The sequence below is a fragment of the Perna viridis genome, chromosome 14 (genome assembly GCF_037379345.1).
Source record: "Perna viridis isolate PV_CMFRI_1.1 ecotype Kerala chromosome 14, ASM3737934v1, whole genome shotgun sequence".
In the NCBI taxonomy this organism is placed as follows: Eukaryota; Metazoa; Mollusca; class Bivalvia; order Mytilida; family Mytilidae; genus Perna; species Perna viridis.
Window position 1 is genome coordinate 22,610,001 of NC_142458.1, and position 23,899 is coordinate 22,633,899.

The 23,899-nt window shown below is 33.8% G+C and overlaps 1 protein-coding gene and 1 pseudogene across 2 annotated transcripts in view; one reads left to right on the forward strand and one right to left on the reverse strand.

The window, feature by feature from the left end:
- Window positions 1–480: 480 nt before the first annotated feature.
- LOC148598663 (uncharacterized) lies at window positions 481–10,029 on the reverse strand (annotated as a pseudogene). Its single transcript, XR_015918352.1, has 2 exons — window positions 9,725–10,029; window positions 481–1,734 (listed from the first exon to the last, which is right to left on the reverse strand). The product of XR_015918352.1 is annotated as an uncharacterized LOC148598663 (transcript).
- LOC148598664 (lactase/phlorizin hydrolase-like) overlaps window positions 8,854–23,899 on the forward strand; it is a 74,702-nt gene continuing 59,656 nt past the window's right edge. Inside the window, exons 1-7 of the mRNA XM_088562468.1 lie at window positions 8,854–9,092; window positions 15,332–15,459; window positions 16,048–16,302; window positions 16,585–16,768; window positions 17,255–17,431; window positions 18,056–18,176; window positions 23,459–23,637. Of these exons, the coding sequence (XP_088418594.1) occupies window positions 8,957–9,092; window positions 15,332–15,459; window positions 16,048–16,302; window positions 16,585–16,768; window positions 17,255–17,431; window positions 18,056–18,176; window positions 23,459–23,637 (1,180 nt within the window). The 5' untranslated portion in view covers window positions 8,854–8,956. The remainder of the gene's footprint in view (window positions 9,093–15,331; window positions 15,460–16,047; window positions 16,303–16,584; window positions 16,769–17,254; window positions 17,432–18,055; window positions 18,177–23,458; window positions 23,638–23,899) is intronic.

Here is a 23,899-nt window from a genome sequence, read left to right on the forward strand (position 1 = left end):
TAAAGTGTTGACCGAAGCACATTTTCATCATGACGCGCTATTCAATGAACCGTAAATAGAGAATAAAAAGAACGAGACAACACTTTTTTGCTGTCTCGGAACACTAACAACGGTTGCTTTTGTCCCCTTAGATCCGCATCCAACTACTAACTTTACAGCGACACAACTCAAACTTAAGGTTTTTTGAAGTCTAAACGGAAAAGATGATCTGTTTGCTATCCTTACTGAGTGATAAAGGACTCACAAACATCTATATACAGTTTTACATATATATGTCTTCGGTGTATGTGCAACATTAACTCTAAATTCTACGGACACATTCGGAAGTTCTGGAAAGTTTCTTGTGTAAAATTATTATTACAGCGCTCTGTAATCCAAGCTTCAACATAAATTTTGTATCTTTAAATAGAGAAATACAAACGAATTTATATTAAATGTATTTATTACTAAATCTATGGAAATACACTCTGTTGGCATTAATTAAGCTCTATGTGTGAACACATCGCAAGCATATATTAAAGTAAAAAAATATTTCCATAGCCTTTTCCATATTTCTTGGAAGAAGAGTGTCTTGCGGCGGCTGATTTGTGAGAAACCAAATAAATTTTAAAAAGTCGTCACTGCAACCCATAACCGGCATATCATCTGAATAATCCCTGCCAAGAGTATCTATAGATTGTAAATTACATGGAAGAGCAAACATATAGTCTGAACAGTTATACATCTGTGGTTGATAGTAAAGTTTATTTGGAATGCCCGCAGGCGTTCCTTCCAGTCTTCTTTGTGGTCTTATTCGGTGAGTATTCCAAATATCCATAAACGTCTGTAATTGAGATTGTATGAGGGGAAGAAAACAAAAACGAACACTTTCTATATGGAGTGGGTTGCTAGGAGAAAAACCACCAGCATCACGCATATCCTTCAATGTATCTTCCAGAAATTGGTAACGCTTTCTGAAAGATTTCTCCACAATCGTTTAATTCTTTGGTTTGCCGTAGATCTTCCAAATAAAAAGCTTCGAAATCCAGACATGTCATCGTGATGATTAAATCTCAACGCCATCTGTAGATCTCTAATCAATACATTCTCGGTACCATGATCGGAACGTATTGCACGCGGCAAACACCTCCTTTTTTTGATAAAATCTAAAAAATACTTTGCAATATACCTTGGATTGTTATTAGAAGGGACAGCGTGTAGCCATAATATTTTGCGGGAAAAAATACATCAATAGCACCATGAATTGCAATTCCAAACGGTTTTAATTTGTCATAACCGTCTATGTGTACAAGAAAATTTGGTCCTCTGTTGAAGTAAGTCCTCCTGTGTAATAGATGTCTTGTTCTTAAATTAACACCTTCTCCATCTATCATTCGCAACAAATGCCTCACGGTTTCCTGACTGACAGAGAGGTTGTGGCGTGTATTCAAAAGTCTCCATAAAAACCTATATCAAAGATTTATATGACCTTCTCTCCGGACTTCATATATTTTCTGAGCGATTAATACGAGATCGCTGCGGTTTTGTCGTCGTCTCAATCCGTTTCGTCGTTTAATTCTCTCAACCGTTGAAGCGCTTGCTGATATACCATGACGGATCATTAAGAAACCACAGATTTCCGAGGTCGTGAACGAATTGCTAAAATAGTAACTAACTAGTTCTTCAATATCTCCGTTATCACCTGGATATGGTATCATGGCTCTTACATCGTATAAAAATGCTAAGAAAAGCGACCTGTAATTAGAAAGTTAAAATCATGAATAAAATGTTTCGATCGTATTGTGTCACAATAGGGACAGGCAAATCAACCCACTGTATGGAATCCGTATTAGTAGCCGGGCGTTTGGATTTAGGCACGGACCATTTGATTTTCCGGGGGAGGGGTGGTATTTGTATGCGGGTCAAAAAATTGTTTTCGCCCTCTTCGCGGTCAGATTACTTTTTCTCCTTTATGGTTACTGTGAGAAAATTTCGTAGGAAAATTTAATCAAATGGTCCGTGTCTTATCTAACAGGCAAAATAAAAATAATCCGTGAAATCATTTGTAACTGTGTTAAACTACTCGCAAAATTTACTCCAATATCCAAACGCCCGGCTATCGATGTAGATTCCATACAGTGTAACCTACATGTAGCTAAAAGCTTCGATTATTCTTCACAAATATGCCGCTCCCTATATGTCAAGAAAGGGCTCTGTTCATGAAGCATGATAGCATATGAGTTTCTGGATCACTGTTCTAAAATAAAGGTTGTTTAATCAAATGCAACACTACGTGTCTACGAAGATCAAGATAAGTAGAATTAGTTTTGAAGAGTTGTTGCCCTAAAAATATCCACTTTTCGGTTCATGGCTAATGTTGAAACTATAGCAGACAGCCGATTAATGTAAACTATGAACATGAAAAGCATGACGAGCTCCACTAACAAATTAAGGTAGAAATATATTTGAACTAATATTAACCTTTAAAACTTCAGTATTCTTTCGTTATTGGTTTTTATCTTGAAAAAAAACTGCAGCAAATGATAAAAAAAAAGGTATAACTCTGAGAAAGATCGTTAATTGTTTTTCCGGTATAATCGATCCCATTGAGCTAAAGAGCCTAAAAAGTCCCGTGTAAACCATAGTGGGTCAGACCACTATTTATAGTTCATTTATTATTGCGAATTGTTTGAGTCCGATGTACGAAATGTTGATTGCGCCACATGAAATATGGTATGGCAGGAGTCAAAACCCGGAGGTAGAAATAAAAATGAATGAAGAAAAACATAAGAATTCATAATGAACGGGGTACAATCTATGATAAATTAAGCATAGATACCTTAAAAGAAATCCATCCCCTTAGACTGCCATGCTTCTAGCTGAAATAATCACGTGGTGTGTGTAGAAACATTTTCCGAGCGATATCACTTTGAAAAAGTCGGAAAGAAAAGAAATTAACCATACGAGTCAACAAATGCAAGTCGACTTGTTCCATACGCTTCTCATTTCAACTGAACAAGAGCACTTTAGACAAGTTGATTTGGCCTGTTCCAACGCAACAAGTCAACTTAAAAGAAGGCGAAATGTCCACTTAATAACTGAACAAGTAAACATCATTAAGTTTACTTCTTCGTTGTTTGTACAAATGCAACAGCACAAGTATACTTGCGACATGCAGACTTGTTCAAAGATGTTGTCATGTTCACATTTTACAAATAGGAAAGTAAAGAAAATAAGTAAACAAGTGAACAAATTTATGTCGACAAGTTGAAATTTAATGCATCTTTCCTACTTGTTTATGTTTATTTGATAACAAAACAACTCGGCGACTCGTGACTAATATACGCTTCCATACTCTATACTAAGCTCGTTTCATGAATGTTAAAAGATGCATGCATTAATACAACCTAGGAATCTTTGAAATCCTTGCTGTTGTTTGTTTGAAAAAAAAAAACTTTAGAGTCTAAAACGTGGTTTGTTAGCATTGACCTAATTATATGTTCAAAAACTTTTAACATACATGGAAGGAGACTAACAAGTCGGTATAGCTATTCTGCTCAGTTTTTGATTTGGTTTTCCTTTAGTTTTTAAGGGTACTAAAAGTCCAAATTCCTGCTCATAGGAATGTACCCATCATTTACAATACGATTGAAAATTATAGTTATACATTTCACACAAGTTTGGCCTCCGCTCGCCCACCGGTGCTTCAACACTTTAAAAATATCATATACCTCTTCTTCAGTAATTTGTCCACCAGGAAGATTTATATCCACATTAGAATCAGAATTTACGATTTCGCTATACACAGCGTCTACATGTTCTTTGTGGGTTTATCGAAATGTGCATTATTACTAGATATATCTACATATCACAAAAATACTCAGCACTCACCAATAAGTCTCGGGCGTATTACAACTCATGCTGTTATATACAATTTCTGGATATATTGGCGAGACTGAATGTTTAAATCTATTCACTATTTTCATGAAAAAACGAATGTCACATTCAGACGTTTCGTTTTTAAATCATCGTTTGTTTTCTGAATATATATTTCAAAAGCCGCTTACTGGGGTTGTCTAAACGCATATTTCGCTTTCTTATAAGTATAATACGATTCGCGAACCATTCCTCTGAATTGCCCATCCAAGATTCCAGATATCCCTTGTAGCCCAAAGTTGACAACAATCCCCAAAAGTTCATTTTATATTTTCAATGAACTAATTATGCATAAAATGATGAAAATAAATTACGTTTAAAATTTTGACCTAAAAATTGCATAGTAAGTTGTATAAAGCCTTTTTAAGGGTAGATAAGTGACGGGAAAATGTTATATAAATGTAATGGGAATTTTATGTCAGTAAATTGTTATTTGAAAATTTCTTTTGATAGTTTGCAAAAGAGTGAAATTCCCCACAGAAACTACATAAAAAATTGCCTCTGTTAAGATTCAGTTATATTGAAATCAAGTCTGGTGACAAATGTTTTTTTAAATTAAAATCCTGAAGTTTGTTCATAGCACAGTGACTGAATACAAATTTTCTTGAAAAAAAAATAAGGGTTTTTTTGAAAGATGACTGCCTACAAAAAGGAAATTCAAAAACTTCAAAGCAACAGAAACCTTGTCATGTGTAAATTCGATGTTGCGGTAACTAGAGGTATAATTTCTTTGGGGACAGGCAAGCTCGACATTTTCGTTGATGATATGATTGGGAATTTGTACTGTCTTGATTATCCTTACGGATCTCGCACGACAGCCCCGGGGATTATGTTAGTAGCCCAGGCCTCGGCATACCGGACCGAAGAACTCAAAGTCATGCATTTTTTTTCAATTAACGCCCCACCGTTACCCTCTGCAATCAACCACTTAAGTAGTAGTCTATACAAAAATCAGACAGTAGGTGATTCATCCATGAACATCCAAAAAAAAAAAAAAAAAAAAAACCCACAAGATTCTCTATTATTTCGTGTTCTGAAATAGGTACTGACCACATAATCAGTCTTAGTTTCTTTATTTTTATTTTAAATATATAGAATATACATGAAACCGACCCTTTTGCAAGAGCTATCTTTTTTTATTTGGTTTGATTTTGTTGATGTTAGTGGGAGGTGAATGTATGATTTTCAACAACAACAACAAAAATCAATACAGAAATGATTATAGTTATCTAAAAATATCGCATATTTAGACTGCAAAATATTTGTTTGTTCAGTGGGGTTTTCTAAACCATGAATTACTTTACCATTAGCAGTGTCTGATTTTTATATGGACTGGAACTTAATTACACACATTTTCGCTGAAAAAAAAATCAAAATCCAACATTCACGAGGCACATTTTAAACATCAACTCCAGGATCTATCTTTTCGTAAATATAAAACATCTTGATTACTATCTAAAAGTACTATATACATGTATGCACTTCAACTATAATTTATTTTGAATATTACCATGAATTAATATTTTAATACTTGATTATTTCAAATATGCTCACAAATAAAGATTTAAAAAATACGAACTTTACGGAACAAGATCAGGGTTTATAACCAAATATTAAAAAGACGATCGGGAAACTTCAGGTGAATTAAAACCCCGTTAACTGCAAATTATATAATGCGATAACCAGTGGTACCCTTTTAGGGCAGCTTGTTTTAAGATTCTCGACATTTTAGGCGCTATGAATAAATGTATTCTTAAACATTTGAAAATAAACCAATTTTCTCCAAAATATTAATCTGTATACAGGAAGGACTTAAATTAATTCATGACATATGGGAGTGTAAATGAAATTTTAATGATTTCGTGAAATTCACATAACATTCATATGAAAAAAAAATTACACAAAATTCACGTGAATGCTCGATTCATACGAATTTTAGGTGATGTCTTGTCACAAATTTTATTTGTTCAATTCAGGAGAAAATCACATGAAATCGTAAGAAAATAGCTTTGTTTGTACAGTAAAACCACATTGAAACTTAGCGTTAAACTTGAAGGATTACACATTGAGGTGAACAACATAATTAACAGATGTCGACCTAGGCAAATTAACTTTTTAACTGACAACAAGGAGCAAGAATGAGCACATATATGCCCAGGTGTCCTTTAAGATAGAGTTATTTCGTAACAAGAAATTCCACCGTTCCTAAATTCGAAATTATTCATACCATGTGTACGATCTCTTAAGGTAAAACTTGTTTGTTTAGTATCCAATGATAAATATTAATATTAGTCTCGTAATTTGGCTTTCAATCGACTAGTGATTGTAGATGAATTAATGTAAGGAACAGTTATATGCTGTTCTTGCAGTTGTATTTTGATTAAGCTATAAAAAAGCGAATTGACTTCAACCATAATAATTTAGTTGGTTTGTTCAGTCATGATTATCTTTTGAAAAAGTTTCCTGACATGATAAAAAAAAAAAAATAAATAAATAAAAATAAAAAATAAAATGAGGTACAAGAACAAGGAGACAGCCACAAAAATTAATGTATTTTAAATGACTTACATGTTAAAGCTTCTGATTAAATTGAGACAGTAAAAACTCATTATAAAATATTTACTTAAACTAGTTGGTTCTATTGACTCATATGCGTACATTTATGTAAGTCAATTATTTCGAATTTTTTTTTATTCCAGTTTCAACGAATGAAGTGGGTTGTAATGTAGGGAGTTTTTTTTATTGGAAAATTTGTCATTGTCGTGGGTAAAATTGACAAAAATTGACAAATAATGTCCTAGCACCCCACCTTTTGCACTCGGTTTGCACCCCCTTTTTTCAAATTGTCTGGATCCTCGAAAAAGTTTGATTGATTATAAAGGAAAAAGTCATGTACGACAGTTCGTCTTAAAAACACCAAAATCGTGAATATTTAATTTAGAGCCCTGTATTCGAAGTCGAAGTAGCAAGACGGGAACAAAATTCACAATGAAACTTAATTCCGAAATTGTCTCATTGCGGTAAGAAATTTTCACGATGGAAAATTAAGAGTTTCAAGGATCCCAGATTAATTTATCCTGCTTCCAAAAAGTACGCTTTAAATATTACAAGGTTTATCCTCCAGATTGAAATCGAATTTCACCATGGACGAAAAGTGACGAAGAAAATAACGATAACGCGCGGCCATTTGTATCACAACGACAAGCTCCAATTTTTAGTGTCGACGCAACCTCATAAAAACACAATACATGTACACGTATGCAATTTAACGAAGGGAGGACCATGCATGTAGTAAACCCACACTTCGAGACAGGGAGGCAGAAACACGAGTGCTCGTGAACTAAAGTATAAAATGCATATGTATGTTTACACTTTATAGGTTTATGTTCATGAATGAATCATGCACCTGCTTAACCCATTGCAAGGTTAAAATACGGATGTACCTGTTTTATACACTGATAAAATACCCCTATATCCTAAGTGGAAACATCAGTGTATAGCATAAGTAGCACGCGTCATATTATAGGGACGTGATGACTCGGTGCTAAGAGGCCTGAAATTTAGATCATGGGTTTGTAATTATTGAAGTCCAACAATTGTATAGGTTTCCTTTCATCTTCCTCCGTTTCTAACATGGAAATTCTTGTTTTTTTCCCTAAAAGAATGACAACCGTTTTCAAATTTGAACTGAAAAAAAATGTGAAATTTTGTAATATTGTTGCAATATTTTTTTCACAATTTGATTTCCATGCTAAAACAGCATTTTTTTAAATTCCAAAATGGACTTACTTTTATACATGACATTTAACAATACACATGCATTCGAACAGTCTTTTTTTCAGTAGCAAATATATGACGGTGGTAAACGGTTTTAGCATCTATTCACTCATAACTCGGCAATATAGACTATCATGAATGGTCAAATGTAAGTGGATCCATGGGAAGTTGCGGGGATGGAACCCACTTTATTAGTATAATTTTGTCGATATTGTGCAAAATTGAGCAAATATTTGCCTAGACCCTCTCTTTTGATGAAAAACTTGATCCGCCCTTGACATGCCTCCAATAGAAACCAGACACCTCTTCATTATTTCTGGATGTGAATGTTTCAAAACACTTCTTTACTAGCTGTGTCAAAATTACTACATCAATGGTGTGTACTATATGTAGTGGTTGGTTTGGTGTTTGGTATAGAGAAATGGACTTCCAACCTCTTACCTTGTAGGAGTACGTACCTACGTCAGTTCCATTGAGTTCATCTTCTGTGTATAGGTATACATTTTCTTTTGAATATAGTCAAACACTTTTTAAAAGTTTTAATAGAAATTTTTGGCTGTAAATCGCAACCATACATATGAAAAGAAACTTGGTTTAGGGTTCGGATTGATGGAGTATACCAAGTCAATTATTTACTACCTATATACGTATTTAAAGAACATTTGTCTTAGGTTTAGGGGTAGCAGGGTGGGGAATGCGTGTACTTGACCTATAGACACACTCTCTCTCATTAAAACAAATTTAATCTACTAAAGATATTTTAGTTTTGTCGTTTTTTTATTTAGTATGTTGGATATCTTATAGTGTTGTGCATTTTAACACCAAGTTTTCTTCCGCGGTTTTTAAGAAAGTTTACACAAAGACATGTATAACCAGGAATTTTCTCGTATACATGTTTACATACATAAGAATTTCTTTTAAAAACCTAGACCTTGGTGAAATTACGGTAAACTGGTAAATCAAGAGAGAAACTCGCGGAACTACTAACCATGAACAGAAAATTCTAAAAATAATCACATTATATGATATATACCTAACTTGAGGAAGTGCATCACACATATATTTAAGTAGAAGACAAATCTCTTTCAAAATTAAATAAACCAATGGCTCATCTCTTATCATATATAAGTTTACAACTCAACTTGATAATTTTAAATAACATGAGCAAAGATAAGTGTGAGACAGGTATTTAGTACAACACTGTACGGTTAGCTGGGTGGGCTTCTCACGTGACAGTGCCTTTCCTAGCCTCCACAGTACACCGATGCGGTGCGTTTTTCTAATCGTAGCTTTTGCTGTCAGTGTTACTGGAGATTATTTAATTGAAAAATTCCCAGACAATTTTGGATGGGGAGTTTGCAGCTCAGCATACCAAACGGAGGGGGCATGGAACGAGAAAGGTAAAGCATTTTCCTCTTTAAATTTTCAAATGACCAATGTCTGCAATTAGCGGCTTCTTTCTTTGCCAGACAATTCAGCAACGTATTAGAATTAGAAGCAGGTTGAGTACTTAATTAATTACTAAAATGAACAATTTATACCTTGATCCACCAAGTGTGATGTATTGCTTGGAAAACCAGGCACAGATTGAATCTGTCAAAAAACTTTTGAAAAGGTGGTCCAACGAAGGTTTTACAACCATCGAAGCATCTCCCTTTTAGGTTCGGCAATTTGGAACCTAGGTAATCCATGTAAAGCCATGGTTTGTCTTGTAGCGAGGGACAGGCAACATACATGCCCATTAAAGTGGCTCTGGTATCGGGCTGGTTAAAATATAACACCGAGCTCAATATAGAGTTTGAATTTGGGATATGACTGCTCTGATATTAGTGGCATTTTGACGTTGACTGCATAAATGTTGAAATTAAAATCTTATCAGTAAATATTGATAAATTTTAAATCAAATCATGTTGATCGAGGATACAAACTCAATGGGACTTGAATCTAATATTGATTTTGAAGCAACTTTGGATTGCAAATATATAAGTGTTGTACGAAATCGAATTACTTTAATCGCCTTACTAGTACGTACAGTTATCTTTATGTTGAATCAAGTTCCACAGAGCGGCAGACGTTCGCTCCGCCCTTACTTTAGTGCGAGCTTCGAACTCCAATTCATTGGTATTGTGCGTGTCTGAATCCCGTAGGCTTTGTTTGTAGCCTCTAGACAAAACTAAGATAACCCTTAACTGTTTGGTGAGTCTGTGCTTTATGTGTATCTGTAGCAGAAATATGTGTAGATTAACTACCATTACGTAACAAGGTTAAAGTTTACGGCTATACAAGTAAAGATATTACATGTAGTTGGGAATGCCTTGTAGACATTCATACTAATGCTTCTTTTAATAGCTATTAGATGGTATCAGTTCATAAACATGAATTAAATATATGCAAATTAAAAGCTACTTAAAATCTATAATGCCGTCTTGTGACGTCTTAACTTTTAGTTTTTTTTTTAAATTACAAGAATCCAATCATGAGGCAAGAATATGCACCGCCTATATACGTCAAGGTTTATTGAGATAGATATACGAACCAAAATGTCGGACGTGTCATTTATAATGTGAAACATAGTTGTAATGAACAAAGATAGTTCAATTCGGGGGTCTTAATTATAGTTATAGTTTTCCCGTATATCTGTAAAAATTACCAAAAACATTATCGATAGGACAATTCAAATACGTCTGAATCCAATGTTCTAGCGGTAAATTAAAAGAATGTAATCCAGGTACAAAGATCAGACATGGAAAACAGACATACACAACAAAGAACATAAAGTTACTAAAATAATATATACAAAGTAACAAAAGCAAATGAGGAAGTCGGATTCCACTAAAAACCGGGAGCATGGACTAGGTGCACCTGTAGGGTAAGCGTCCTCTGCTTTTGTAGAAATACCCGCTGAGTTGCTCATAAAAAAGTGAAGTCCGGGGTAGACGAAAGAGGAACGGTAAAATATGAGGTGAACAAATCAGTTTTCATGGCGCCGATGGATACACCGTAACGATCCACGAGTTCATGATTGCGACCATGAAACTTCGATCTGTAGTGATGACTTCAGTCTTGTAGCAACATAACCCTGTTCGAGAAGCCTACTTGTTAGAATTCTAGTTTCAGCAAGCTCTGTCGTAACGTATGAGTTGTGATATGAACACTCCATACGCAGGTGCTGACGGGATGCTGACAGATGAAAGGAAAGTTGACAATTCTGAATGAAAAGTCATCACGTTTGTCGTAAAGTTTGGTCAATAGTTTTCCCTAACCATCGATTTCGAAGTGTAGGTCAGGATAAGAGGCTGACTTCACCGTGTCTGTAGAATCCTTTATCTCAAGTTCTTTGGGGTAGATGCGATGTATCAAATCCCCGAAATTATGATTGTTTAAAGATAATACGTCATCTATATAGCGGAAGTTAATAAAGGAAATAAAAGAAATAAAGACGATCTACATACACAACGAAGCTAACCGAATAATGAATAAAGATTAGGAAAACAAGACGTAACACCAACAAACTGAAGCACCAGTAATATGAACAAAACGAACAAACAAAAACAAAACAAACAAAAACAACAAAAAAGCAACAAAAATAAATAAATAAATAAATAAATAAATAAATAAAAAACAGAAGTGACATCTGGGGATCCGGAAGGGTAAGTAGGTAACAAGTGAATTTTCAATACACCATACCAATTATTACAAAGTCGGTCAATAGCATGTTTTACGCATATGTAAAATTGTGTTGAATTACAACGCAATATAGATAACAAAGTTATTTGGAAAATAATTTTGACTAAAGGACTTTGTAATCAATTATTGTACAATGAATGCATCTTGTCCATATAAAAAGAGGTGATTCATGGTGTAGAGAAAAACAAACACAAAAAGAAAATAATTACAGGTATGTATTTTTGAGAAAATCAATCATTTACCTCCAACTTAAACCAACGATATCAAATTTTACAAATGTTTGCTTATGTCAAGGACTGATGAGATAAAACATTACATACGGTTTATTGTCAATTCGGTTTTTTTTCTGGTGGGGGGCACTCTTATATTTCTTTAATAGGGGTTGCGCTGGGATTTTGTAACCCCATGCACCCTATTCATATATTTTGCTTTTGAAAAATGTAGACCTTTTCAGATATTTGGTCAGAAAAGATACTTTATCTTGATCATGATACACAAGGACATATGATAAAATTTATTCTACAAATACGAAAATAGTTAATAGGACAAGGATGTTTTTTGACAATCTACGTAATTCATAATGTAAACGTCATTGAATTATCACATAATAATGTTTGTTTTCCCAACCCATTTGCATATTGCAAGCTGAAAATTGTACCTATCACCTAATTATAGGAAGTGCCCCACCCAGAGTTTCTGGCACCAGTCCATGTTGTAGACTACCGTCCAAGATATCAGATTTTAAATGTTTTTTTTTCTCAAAACTGCATGTGCTGTTGTGGTACAGTATATTCCACCTGATCCAACAACTTTGAATTGCAAAGGAACTTCTGCTAGATTACCGATATAAAAAAAATCTTTTTTTGTATTAGAAAAAGCCTACGCTAACGTAGATTGATTACGGAAACGGCGCGTAAATTTCCTGGTTTATAGTAATTGATAAGCCTTTGCCTCTGTCCGTCTTAACAAAATTAAATTCAGTGGCAGATTGAGTGTACATGTATCACTATAATTTTTGAAGCTCTCCAAATAATAGACAGAAACTTTAAAAACACGCCAGCCTTTTCACGGGCGTACATGTATTGCATTGATATACTAATATCTGTTCGTCAGTCACAACTTGCTTCGTACGACAATTCAAATACGCTTTAAAGAATTTTGATAATAATTGTTGGTATACATTTTTCTCTACGTGACAGGGAGTTTAGCACGGAAAGGGGGAATGGTGTCGTGTGCCTTTGAACAGCATTTTGTTCTGTAACGGTAATTGCTGAAATGACTCGAGGATGCTCGAAATACAGGTTCTGATTTTGTTTGATTTTCACATGTACCACAAGATTGCCCAAATTCAATTCTTTATTCTCATCGGTCACAAACCAAACAACAGTGGTACAGTAGTAGAAGACAGCAACCAAGAAAATGTGTTCGAGCTGGAATGTTTACATTTAAACGTATCTAATAGATTTATGATAGTCCTACATTATATGTAACGTTTTACTTTGCTGTATTAGCAACATAAAACTTTGATAAACGTGAACAGTAGTTTTGCTGTATAGTAAATCATAGATAAAAGCAGAAATAAATAGTTGTTTTCAAATGTTAACATTTACTACTATTTAGTGGCAGTTTATTGGCAATATATTGACAACTAATTCCAATGTGCCCTTGGTACATAACACATCACGATCGCCAGAGTTCAGGTTCCAGTAGACGCACCATTATAGCCTTGATTTTGTGCGTTTTTTTTTAACTATCGATCACAATTCTCACACATGATGGACGATCGTCAACAAGGCTGATACATTAATTTACAATTTTTGATCGAGCATTGAATGTCTAAAATGAACTCTGACGGAGTATACAAAGTAATTGACCTTGATCGGACTTGTGTTAATAAATACAATATATAAGTCATCTATCAGCAACTAACTACTCCATAAAATAATAATAATAATAATAATAAAAAACAACAAACAGAAAAAAAAACAAAAAAACAGTGAACTCACATTGTTATATAAAACCGAATATACTTGTAGTTCACCTGACATCATCAATGCATATATAAATCATATTCGAGTTATTTTTAAGTGAAAACATAAAGTACAAGTGGTCATTTCAAACAGAAAGAAAGCGAGAGAGTTTAAATTTTCTGTAACAATGGCCTCCGTGCATGGTTACGTCTTAATTTAGACCTGTACCTATCAAACATAGGTGTAACTAACAGGTATACCACTCCATCATAAAATTAATATACAATCAAAGTACTCATGTACTGAATCAATTTACATCGATCGTTTGAATTTTTACCACTAAAATAATCATCAAATTGCAAAAATATGGGATAAATGGAAAGTACGGGGATCGAATTCAAACTTAGCTTTACACAATCTTATTGTTATAAATGGATAATATTGAACTCTTTGCTTTTATTTTTAATTTCATCATTCTTTACGAAGGGCATTTAAAAACCAAACACACACAACAAAATTCATGATGCATCGTAGCAGTGCGCCAGTTTGCGTAATATTCATGTTCGATATCGGTTTCCATGGAGCATCTAGATGAATGAACACAAAACTCCCCGACATAGTACATATTTGAATTACGAAATACTAGTTGGCAATTCCCAGTTTCTAAATTTTCAGGTTGAATATATTCAGTTTATCGACCTTCAGGTCGAAACTGTCTGTTAAATCATTCAAAATTAAGCCACAATCATTGAAATAAAGCATTTCCTTAAATACGCGTTCCTCTAAACTAGCTACATTTCTAAGTTGATAAGCTTCATAGCCCTAGTGCTAAAAGTTCTCCCATAGACGCCTGTGAAAGCACTTAGTTTCTGGGCACCTAGTTCCAGAGGCTCATACATTAACATTAACAAGAAAGTCTTAAAAAATAGATTTTTACCAATCGTGTCTGGTGCAAGAAACATTTGCCACACACTTTTAAGGCCATGGAGCACCTACAGCTCAATTATAATAACATACACATGGCCAAAATAGCCAGATAGAATGATTATTGCAAAAACCAATGACACCAGACCCCACCCCCCAGAAAAAAAAGAAAAAAAAGGAAAACGACACAATTCCCAGGAAATGCATAATCAAAATTTTTATGGCATCGTCAATGCAAAGGTTCATTTGTCAGATCAGGGATTCTGATGTCACGAGGCGTTATTCGTAATAAAAATACGTCAGGGTGGTTTCGGAGGTTATGCTACCTTTTTGTAAAAATAATGGAGAGAAGACAAGTGGCAAATAACAGCCTGAAGCCCCCTTTTTATACAAGTTTCTTGATCGTAACCACTGCCCCTTTTATATAATGTAAGTAACCACACACGACTGTGTCACACGTTACCATGGGGAAAATGTTGTTCAGGATAAAAAGCGGGTGTCCGAATATTTATTCGTTTCTGTTGCCAGCTTTTGGAGCTTAACGTGTCTTTTTCTGAAATTCTTGCTTCAGTACTGAGTGTAATGTGAATATATTGTAGTTTTTTAAAACTGTCGTTGTATTAATTAGTCATATTAACTTGCTGAAAATTAAATACGGGACCTCCAACACAAAATCAATTGCCTTTTTTTGCCGAAAACGTGAAAAGTATATAAAACATTTTCCATAGAAGATTAGTAGTTTAACAAATATAATCATGCGTAACATATACACGGGTTACTTAAAAGTTACATATGGCCATTTTGCAAACTCGAAGACCACGTATATGCAGGGGTGGATCCAGATATTTTGAAAGTAGTGGGTTTCAGATTTGTATTTGGTCTTTTTGTTCAAAATTTTGCAAGAAATCGATAACATTTTCCTACAAAATGGGGTGGGGTCCCACCCAGAACCCTCCCACTGGATTCATCACTGATATGAAATTTCAATCAATTACAGTAGTTTAAAAAACTAAGACATGCATGCACTTAGATATATCACCGTTCGCTTCACTTTTCAGGAAAAGCCGAAAGTATTTGGGACAGATTCACCCACACTGGTAACGTACAAGGTGGTGTTACTGCTGACAAGGCAGCCAATAGCTACAACCAGTATCAAGACGATGTTAAGTGTATTCAACGATTAGGGGTAAGTTACATATGATGTTCAGTTTTGAATTCTGTGGTGTGAGAAAAGCCATTCAACCAAAGGTATGCTGTTTGAAATATTATGTCACTGGGCACAAAATGACATATAACCATCTGATTGAAAATTGTTACCAGTGTACATAATTTATCTAGGTGCACCTTTGATACATAGATGAAAATAGATTGGTTTGTAACAAAATTTAGGTACTGTAATAGCAAAGTGTATCTAGGCACAAAAATATAATACATTAAATAAGCAAACAAAACTATGGACTCCATAAAGAAAGATAACACTAGACCAAGGCTTTCTTTACAGTATACACAGGACATATACAAACATGCAATCAGAGAAAGCTAATAAAATAAAGCCATTGCATAAAAAATCAATATTGATTCAGCTTCTCTATTTTCGAAAATGTAATCGGTTTTATCCTTGTTGGATTTAAACATCCTTACAGTATGCTTCATAACACGACAAAGTCTTTCAAACGAAATATACTTCTCTATTTATACTCATTACTATTTCAAATTAATCTAACTGTGGTGTCATGTATAATCTCAATTCTGTTGGCATTATTTCTTTGAACAGGCAAAATATTTCAAGCTACAGTTATCATGGAGCCGTCTCCAACGAACCTTGGACGGCTCATTTAACGACGCTGGATTAAAGCACTACCATGATGTCATTAATGCGTACAACAACGCGGGAGTTTCCCTCATGGTCGAATTGTATCACTGGGACTTACCACAGTATCTACAAGATCTTGGGGGTTGGCTTAACCCAGATATTGCAGAAAAGTTCAATGTATACGCTAAGAAGTGTTTCGAAGAGTATGGGTCTAAGGTATGTGCTTAGATGTAAAACGTGGATCATTTGTCAATTAAAAAAGCCGAGAAAGAGCTGAGATGTCTGTCTTGCAACATCAAATATCGGTGTACTGTTTGTAATTTTGTTGTAAAACTGCCTTGTTATTCGAAATCTAAAACAATCCTTAGCTATACACGTCGAAAAATAGTTGTTTTTTTAAAGCATCAGTTACCACGTAATTTTTTTTTATTGCCATTGCCATTTGATTTTTGTGTATACATGTAATATAAGATGTATTGCTTGGAACCCTTGTTACAGGTAAAACAATGGATTACATTCCACGATCCATACACATTCGTTTACGGGGGATACGGGCGGAGAGACATGGCACCAGGGCTTGGTGGTCCAGCCAGCTCAGTGTATCTTGCAGCTTACAACGTTCTTAAAGCACACGCAGCTGCTTATAATACATACGATAAAAACTACAAAAATAATCAAAAAGGTATAGAAATCATAATTTAGGGCACAAAGGCAGAATGTGGTTCAAGTCTCACAAAATTTAAAAAAATACAAATTTAAGGTGCCCTTGACCATTTACGGTTGTATTAGGTCTGTATTGGGAAATGGGGTATTACAGAACACTCATTTATTATGCTATTTCATGTATTAAAGTAAAATAACTTACACTAAAGTCTAGACTCGGAATGCGAGGTGTAAAAGGGAGGAAATACATGTAGCACAACAAATAAAATAAAAAAGCTCCAAGGAAGTAAAAAACTTTAAAAAAAAATTAAGTAATGGTCAGTTTACAAGTTTGTGGTTTTTAACAGCCTCATTGGTTATATATACATATAATAATAATAATAATAATAATAATAATAATAATAATAATAATAACTACACCTTCCGTGCAAGCTACGTTCATTTATTTGTTTTAAAACCAGCATAACCACTACATATTCTTGATTTCCGTAAATTTATTTATCAGGCCAAGTTGGAATTACCCTTCAGACTAACTGGTACGAAGTCTCTGACAATAGAACCGAAAGTAGAGACCGAGGGTTGCATTTCGATATTGGTCTTTGGGCCCATCCTTTGTTCAAAGGAGTCTGGCCAGAGGAAATGCAGGCACATACCGGGAAATATAATGTAGATGATATAAAAGGTAAATATGATAGTTATTATCAGGGCCAAGAAATATCATAAGTGGGATACACTATGAACCTTACTTTTTATACTGTCAAATTTGTTTTGCTTGGCAAGTATATAGCTTGCAAGAACAAAGTGGTCTTGCGACAAACTTAATTAGATTAGAATAAGGACGTATTGAGGATGCATCAATAGTAGGTACTAGAGTTTGACTGACTGAAATATACAAAACTTGAAAGAATAATCAAGGGAACCAAGGTTATAGCGGTAATCAAAAGAATATAACTCAGGGACAAAGACCAGACATAGGAAATATTTTTAACAAGCATACACAACAAAGAACATGGAGTAACTAAAATCATACACAATAAGTAGCAAAAGCAAATGAGCAACTCGGACTCCACAAAAAACTGGAAGCATGGACCAGGTGCAAAGGTAGGGTAAGCGTCCTCTGTTTTTCTAGCATCACAGTAGAATGTGTAAAAAACAGTTCAGGACTACAACTTTACATTTTTCAGTGTTGCATCTTAGAAATTTTCAAGGCCCTCAACTCAAATCATTTCCTCTTAAAATACACCCCATACGGACCGACCTCGGTATTTCTTTGTATAAAACTCAGTCATCCTTTCTCATGTTTCAGATAAACTGGATTTTGTGGACTTACTATACGTCGGAGTTATGTATGCCAACCCTGTAAACCGTAAGTCTGGTCCTGTGTCGTCATTTGACAACGACAAGCAGTTGCAGATTTACCGGTATCAGTAAGTTGCTTGTGCACCTTGTCGCTTTGTTATCCATTCTTTGAAATTTCTAATAGACTAACACACGTGCACCTCGCCGCATGGTTACCCATTCTTTGAAGTTTATAATAGACTTACAAATGTACGTGTAGCTGTAGTTGAGTATTTATTGATGCGTTAGTGTGCAGGCGCGGATTCAAATGGATGAAACCGGCGTACGCCCCCTAAAATCTGGGATTCCTTTCGTATAAAATCTTGAGTTTTCACGAATTCTATGCCCCAAAAATTTCTTCCATCGATAGACTCGACTCCTTTATTGTATTTCCGTCCATTAAATCATAATAAAACAAAACATTTGATTTTCAACATGGCAGACAAACACATTCACAAAAGAATTACATACCAGGACAATGAGTCAAAGTGTGTACAACAAATACATAGTTTTATAAATACCTTGGTATATATTTTTTGTGCATCAGGTGCATTCTTATTGGCTAAAAATGAATTATATAAAAGGCTAGACTCTAAAAGCATTTTTAAACTGCAGAAAGATTTTTTTTTAATTTTAAAACCAAAGATTCAAATATGTATGCATGTTTTCACACTATTATACCAATACTGCTGTATGGCTGTGAGATCTGGGGATCTTTTAATTTCTTACTAGCCAAATTAAAAAAGATGGCCAAACAAAATTAGATAAAATATATCCAAACTGGGCATGTCAAAAACTGCATACCAAATTTTGTAAGCACTTACTTGGTGTTCACGGGAAAACCACAAACTTTGCAGTACTTTCGAAATTAAGTGAAGATTTCCGCTACATTTTATCTTGTTAAAGCCATGTCATTTTATTGGCAAAGATTTTAACTTCTTGAAGCAGGTTTCTCTTTATTAAAAGATGCCCATGAACGCTCTAAAACATGATCACAAAAAAAATGAATAAATAAAATTATAATAAGCAAAAATGTAACTAAAGACAGTTGAAAAATGCATAAGTCCAAAATGTTGCAACAAAGAATTCTGATGGTAAACTGAGAACCTACTTGTATTTCAAATCTAATTTTGGTTATGAAAAGTATCTCAGCATCATCATCAGTAATTTTGAGCTAAAAAAAGTACTCGTATCAGCAAATTCAGAATGTCTTCTTACCTCCTGAAAATAGAAAGAGACAGATACCACTTTGAAATAAAAAGAGGCAGATAACACCTGATATTCCTCCACACTTCATGCTTTGTACCAAGTGTGGTTTGGGCGAGAATGAAGATGAAATTCACGTTATTTTCATGTGTTCTAAGCAAAATGAGGAGAGGGAAATTTTATTAGATACCCAAGCAGATGATGTTCTGACTTTGCTTATCTAATATTGAACAAAAATTTGTTTGGCTGATATCATGTGAAGTGCAGGAATACTAAAATTATTTAGGGGAATTTATTGCAAAATATGATAACTATTGAATCTTTACAAATTAAAAAAAAAAACAATTTTCTGAGCTTGTCCATGGGTAGTCAAGAGGTATTTTTCGATCTGCTCGACTACATGTATGTTCTCGTTAATATAAATTAAGGCACTTCAAGTTTTCTAAGACTGCTTTTCGGCCGACATAGGACACGAGGAGGGATGCAATGATTCTAATGAATCATATATATCCTTGAGCACCGTCCCATGATGCCCATTGTGGAGCGACAATACTCAATGGCGGATCCAAAGTTTTAGGTAAGGGGGGAGGGACCCAAAAAAAAGTTCTTGACAGGATCACCGGTGAGGATCTCGAAGTGATCAGAATTTGCTAGGGGGGTTTGGGGCATGCTCTCCCAAGAAAATTTTGAAATATTATACCTCAAATTCTGCATTCTGAGGGTATCTTGAATAATTTTTCAACAATTTTTAAAAACTGCAATTTTCTAAGGGGGACCCGGCCCCCGCCCCTGGATCCGCCACTGATTCTCTCACAATAGTTATTTGATTAAACAAGAAAAGAAAACAATACGTCTAACCAAGACAGCTAGAATTCTGCCCCTTGTCAATGGACAAGTTTAATTTTTGAAAAACTTTGTTCTCTCAACTTAAAACACCTAGTATTCTCAACTGTAAGTCATATCATCTCGCCTATACAACAAATATATACAAAAGATACATGTATTGTGCTACATGAATACGTTATGTCTCTATATTGTATTATTGTGTAATAACTTGTGTCATATGATGGATAGTAATGTTGAATGTATCCCATGAGGGACGATGATTGGAATAATAAAATTAGAATTTTGAATTTGTGTATGAATAGGTGGGGAAAAACTGACATAATTATATAATCAGTCAACAAATTTACATTACGAATCATATGGAGAATAAAAAACATCCTTGTACTATCATCTGTTGTCATTATTGTTGTATTTGAAGAATAAATGCATAGTGAATAATAATAAATATTTGATAACATGTTAATAAATAATTATCAACAAGTGCATAAATAATTTATTGATATCAATAAATAGATGAATTAGTAACAGGTTGATAAATATTTATTTACATGTTGATAAATCATTTTTCAATATCAATACATTAAACAAATTATTAACATGTGAATAAATATTAACGTGTTATTAAATCTTATTCCGGAAGTCTTGCATTCTGGGCAATACACAATAAAATAAGCATTTACAAACATTTTCCTAGCCATGATTAAACAACCATCTATAGTGGTACCCTCTTTATCAACACGTTAATAATTCATTTATTTATTGATATCAATTAATGATATAATTACATGGTAATAAATATTTATTGGCATGTTGATAAATCTATACAATTTATTGATATCAGTAATTACTTATTAAAATGTTGATAAATATTCATTAATATGTTGAATATATTATATTTATTGATCAATAAATTACAATTTATTATATCAATAATTTATCCGTAATATCGATAATTCATTTAGTGATTTCAATAAATGATTTATTAATATTAATATATAGATAATTAATTCCACATTGGCTTGCCATTTTTCAATGTATTTTTAATCCTAATTGCAACTTTGAAATTTTTCGCAAGTGGCAAAGCGCTACATGAATATTCATTTCCCCCTTACAATATCCCGAAAAAAAAGAACAATTTAAAAAAAGAAAACAACAACAAAAACCAGACAAACACCAGACAAACAAACAAAAATAACTCTACCCACCCCCACCCCCACCCAAAAAGACCCTTAACTTACATGTAACTGTACAAATCGATATTCCACTCCCCGTTCCTAAAAACTCCCATTTGGTGGATTATAGCAAGCGAGTAAAAATCTTCATGTTCAACAATTAAGTCTCAATAACTTAAGATCCATGTAGTTGAAAATTTGTAAAGACGGGTTAGGGAGTATAGATTGTAACAGGAGGGGTTTTCTAACGTCTGGAGAGCAAGATGTCAAGCCACATATTTTCATAAGTATAGCCTTATAGGTTCAGTCTCTACAAAGTTTCTTCTCAAGTGGCTACCATATGATTTGACAACTTACAACTCCACGGAAATATTTATTTTCCAACCTTTTGTTAACATGATTGTTCGAATTCGAACACCTGGACCTGAGACTTACTACCCTCATTGTTGAACAGGACAAAATGAGACAAAGTAAAGTTGCAACATTTATTAAAATCTAAAAATAGCTATGAAAATAGCAGTGCAAATAAAACAATTTCTAAAATGTCTGTAAAACACATGTACAAAACTAGTATGTCTGAAGAGACATTTGTAAAGTAAATTTAGCTAGGTCTGTATAGACCTTAGTCTGAAAAGACTGGTGCCCAAAGTGAAATTGGCTCTTGTAGTAAAAGCACTGCATCTCTGTATAAAAGACAGATACCTATGCAAAAATGGCTCTCGTTAAAATGCACTGCATCTCTGTTTGAAAGGGCAAATATCTTAGTCAAAAGGCTTTTATTATAAAGCCGTGTTATTAAGCCAAATTTTCACAGATGAATTTAGCATAATCTTAAATTTTAATGTGAACATATCAAATGGTATCATGCCATACTTTAAATTGCAATCTCTATGGCAAGCCAAAATGGACAAAAATCAATATTTTGTAATATTAGAAAGTAAATTTTTAATATTACAAAATCATTTTTTTTAATATTAGAAATTCATTTTGTAATACTAAAAATTCATTTTCTAATATTACAAATTCTTGATTTAGTAATATTATAAAATATCACACATTTTGTAGTATTACAAATTGAATTTGTAATATTAAGTCAAAATTATTATGAGTTGTTGTGACTTAAAGTAAAAAGTCTGAAAGCATTGAATTTTACCATTTCTAATAACTGAAAGAAAACATTCTTTGGCCATTTCAATGTTTTATGTAGTACTGTATATATTGGTCAGCTTTATCAACTCCTCCAATGTTTGCTGTATAATCAACAATTGCCTTAGGACAAACAATATCTTTTCTAGTAAATGTACCATTTTCATTGACTAGATGACTTCCTTTCAAAGACAAAATTTAACCAGGTGAGCGATTCAGGCTCCTGGGAGCCTCTTATTGACTGGGCATATCAATTGTAAGTACAAATGCTTGGTTTTAATAAACCGAGAAATGCATAACAAAGGTAAAGAAAGACACCTCATAGGAAAATTATGATTATAACAAAAATACCCTTGAACTGATGAAAAAATATTCCAGTTATGCAATTTAAAGATAACAGTATATTAAGGCTGACATGTACTGTACCATTGTTTATCTACAACTCAACGGGTATTTCTAGAAAAGCAAAGGATGCTTACCCTACCGGTGCACCTGGTCCATGCTCCCAGTTTTCAGTGAAGCCTGAGATGCTCATTTACTTCCGTAACTGTGTATTTATAATTTTGGTTATTTTATGTCTTTTGTTGTGTGTTTTTGTTTTCCATGTCTGGTCTTTGACTTGTATTACATTTTTTTTTATTTTTGCTAGAGTCTTGGTTCCCTTAATTACTCTCTCTATACTTGTCATATGCTTGTTAAGATTTTTGTCATATTCCTAATATTCATACAGATAAAAACAAAATTGTGGTCAACATTTCATTTGATCTGCCTATTTTTGTCCTTAAATCAAATTTTTCTTCTCAAATTTGACTGTATTGAAATTGTGGCAAGGAATAACCATGAATTTTATGATACTGCACTTTAATCCACTGCCTCATTTGCCCTTTAATATGCTTATTCTGTTACTATCGCACAAATTAATGTTAAATATTTAAAGACTAAGTCAGATACCTGTCTTAGGCATTATGTGGCTAAAAATTTCAGACTATTTTTTATTATAGATCTGATACTGAATCAGCTCCTGGGATTAGAAAGATTTTGAAGTGGTTTCATGATGAGTACCCAATATCTGAAATGTACATGGCTGGATACTTAGGACGTCCTGTTGGTGAGAGACAGACACTGTCAGATAGCCAGAATGTTGAATGGTACAGAGCTCATATAAACCAAGTTCTAAAAGGTATGTTTTTTTTAAACATATATGTAACTTGAGTTTATGGAATTTAAAATGCTGATTTGAATCAACAGCAAAAGGGCAGAAAAAAATGGAAGAATTTCATTGACTGCCTGAACATCTCATTTTGAGATGTTCTCTCACCTGAATATAGCTGAAATATTGCTGCTCGGGCGTTAAACCCTAATAATCAATCATTGAGATGTTCAGGTGTTGCATTTGCAAGTCTCACCAAAAATTTCAAAATTTGTAATCACTGCTTTTCCAC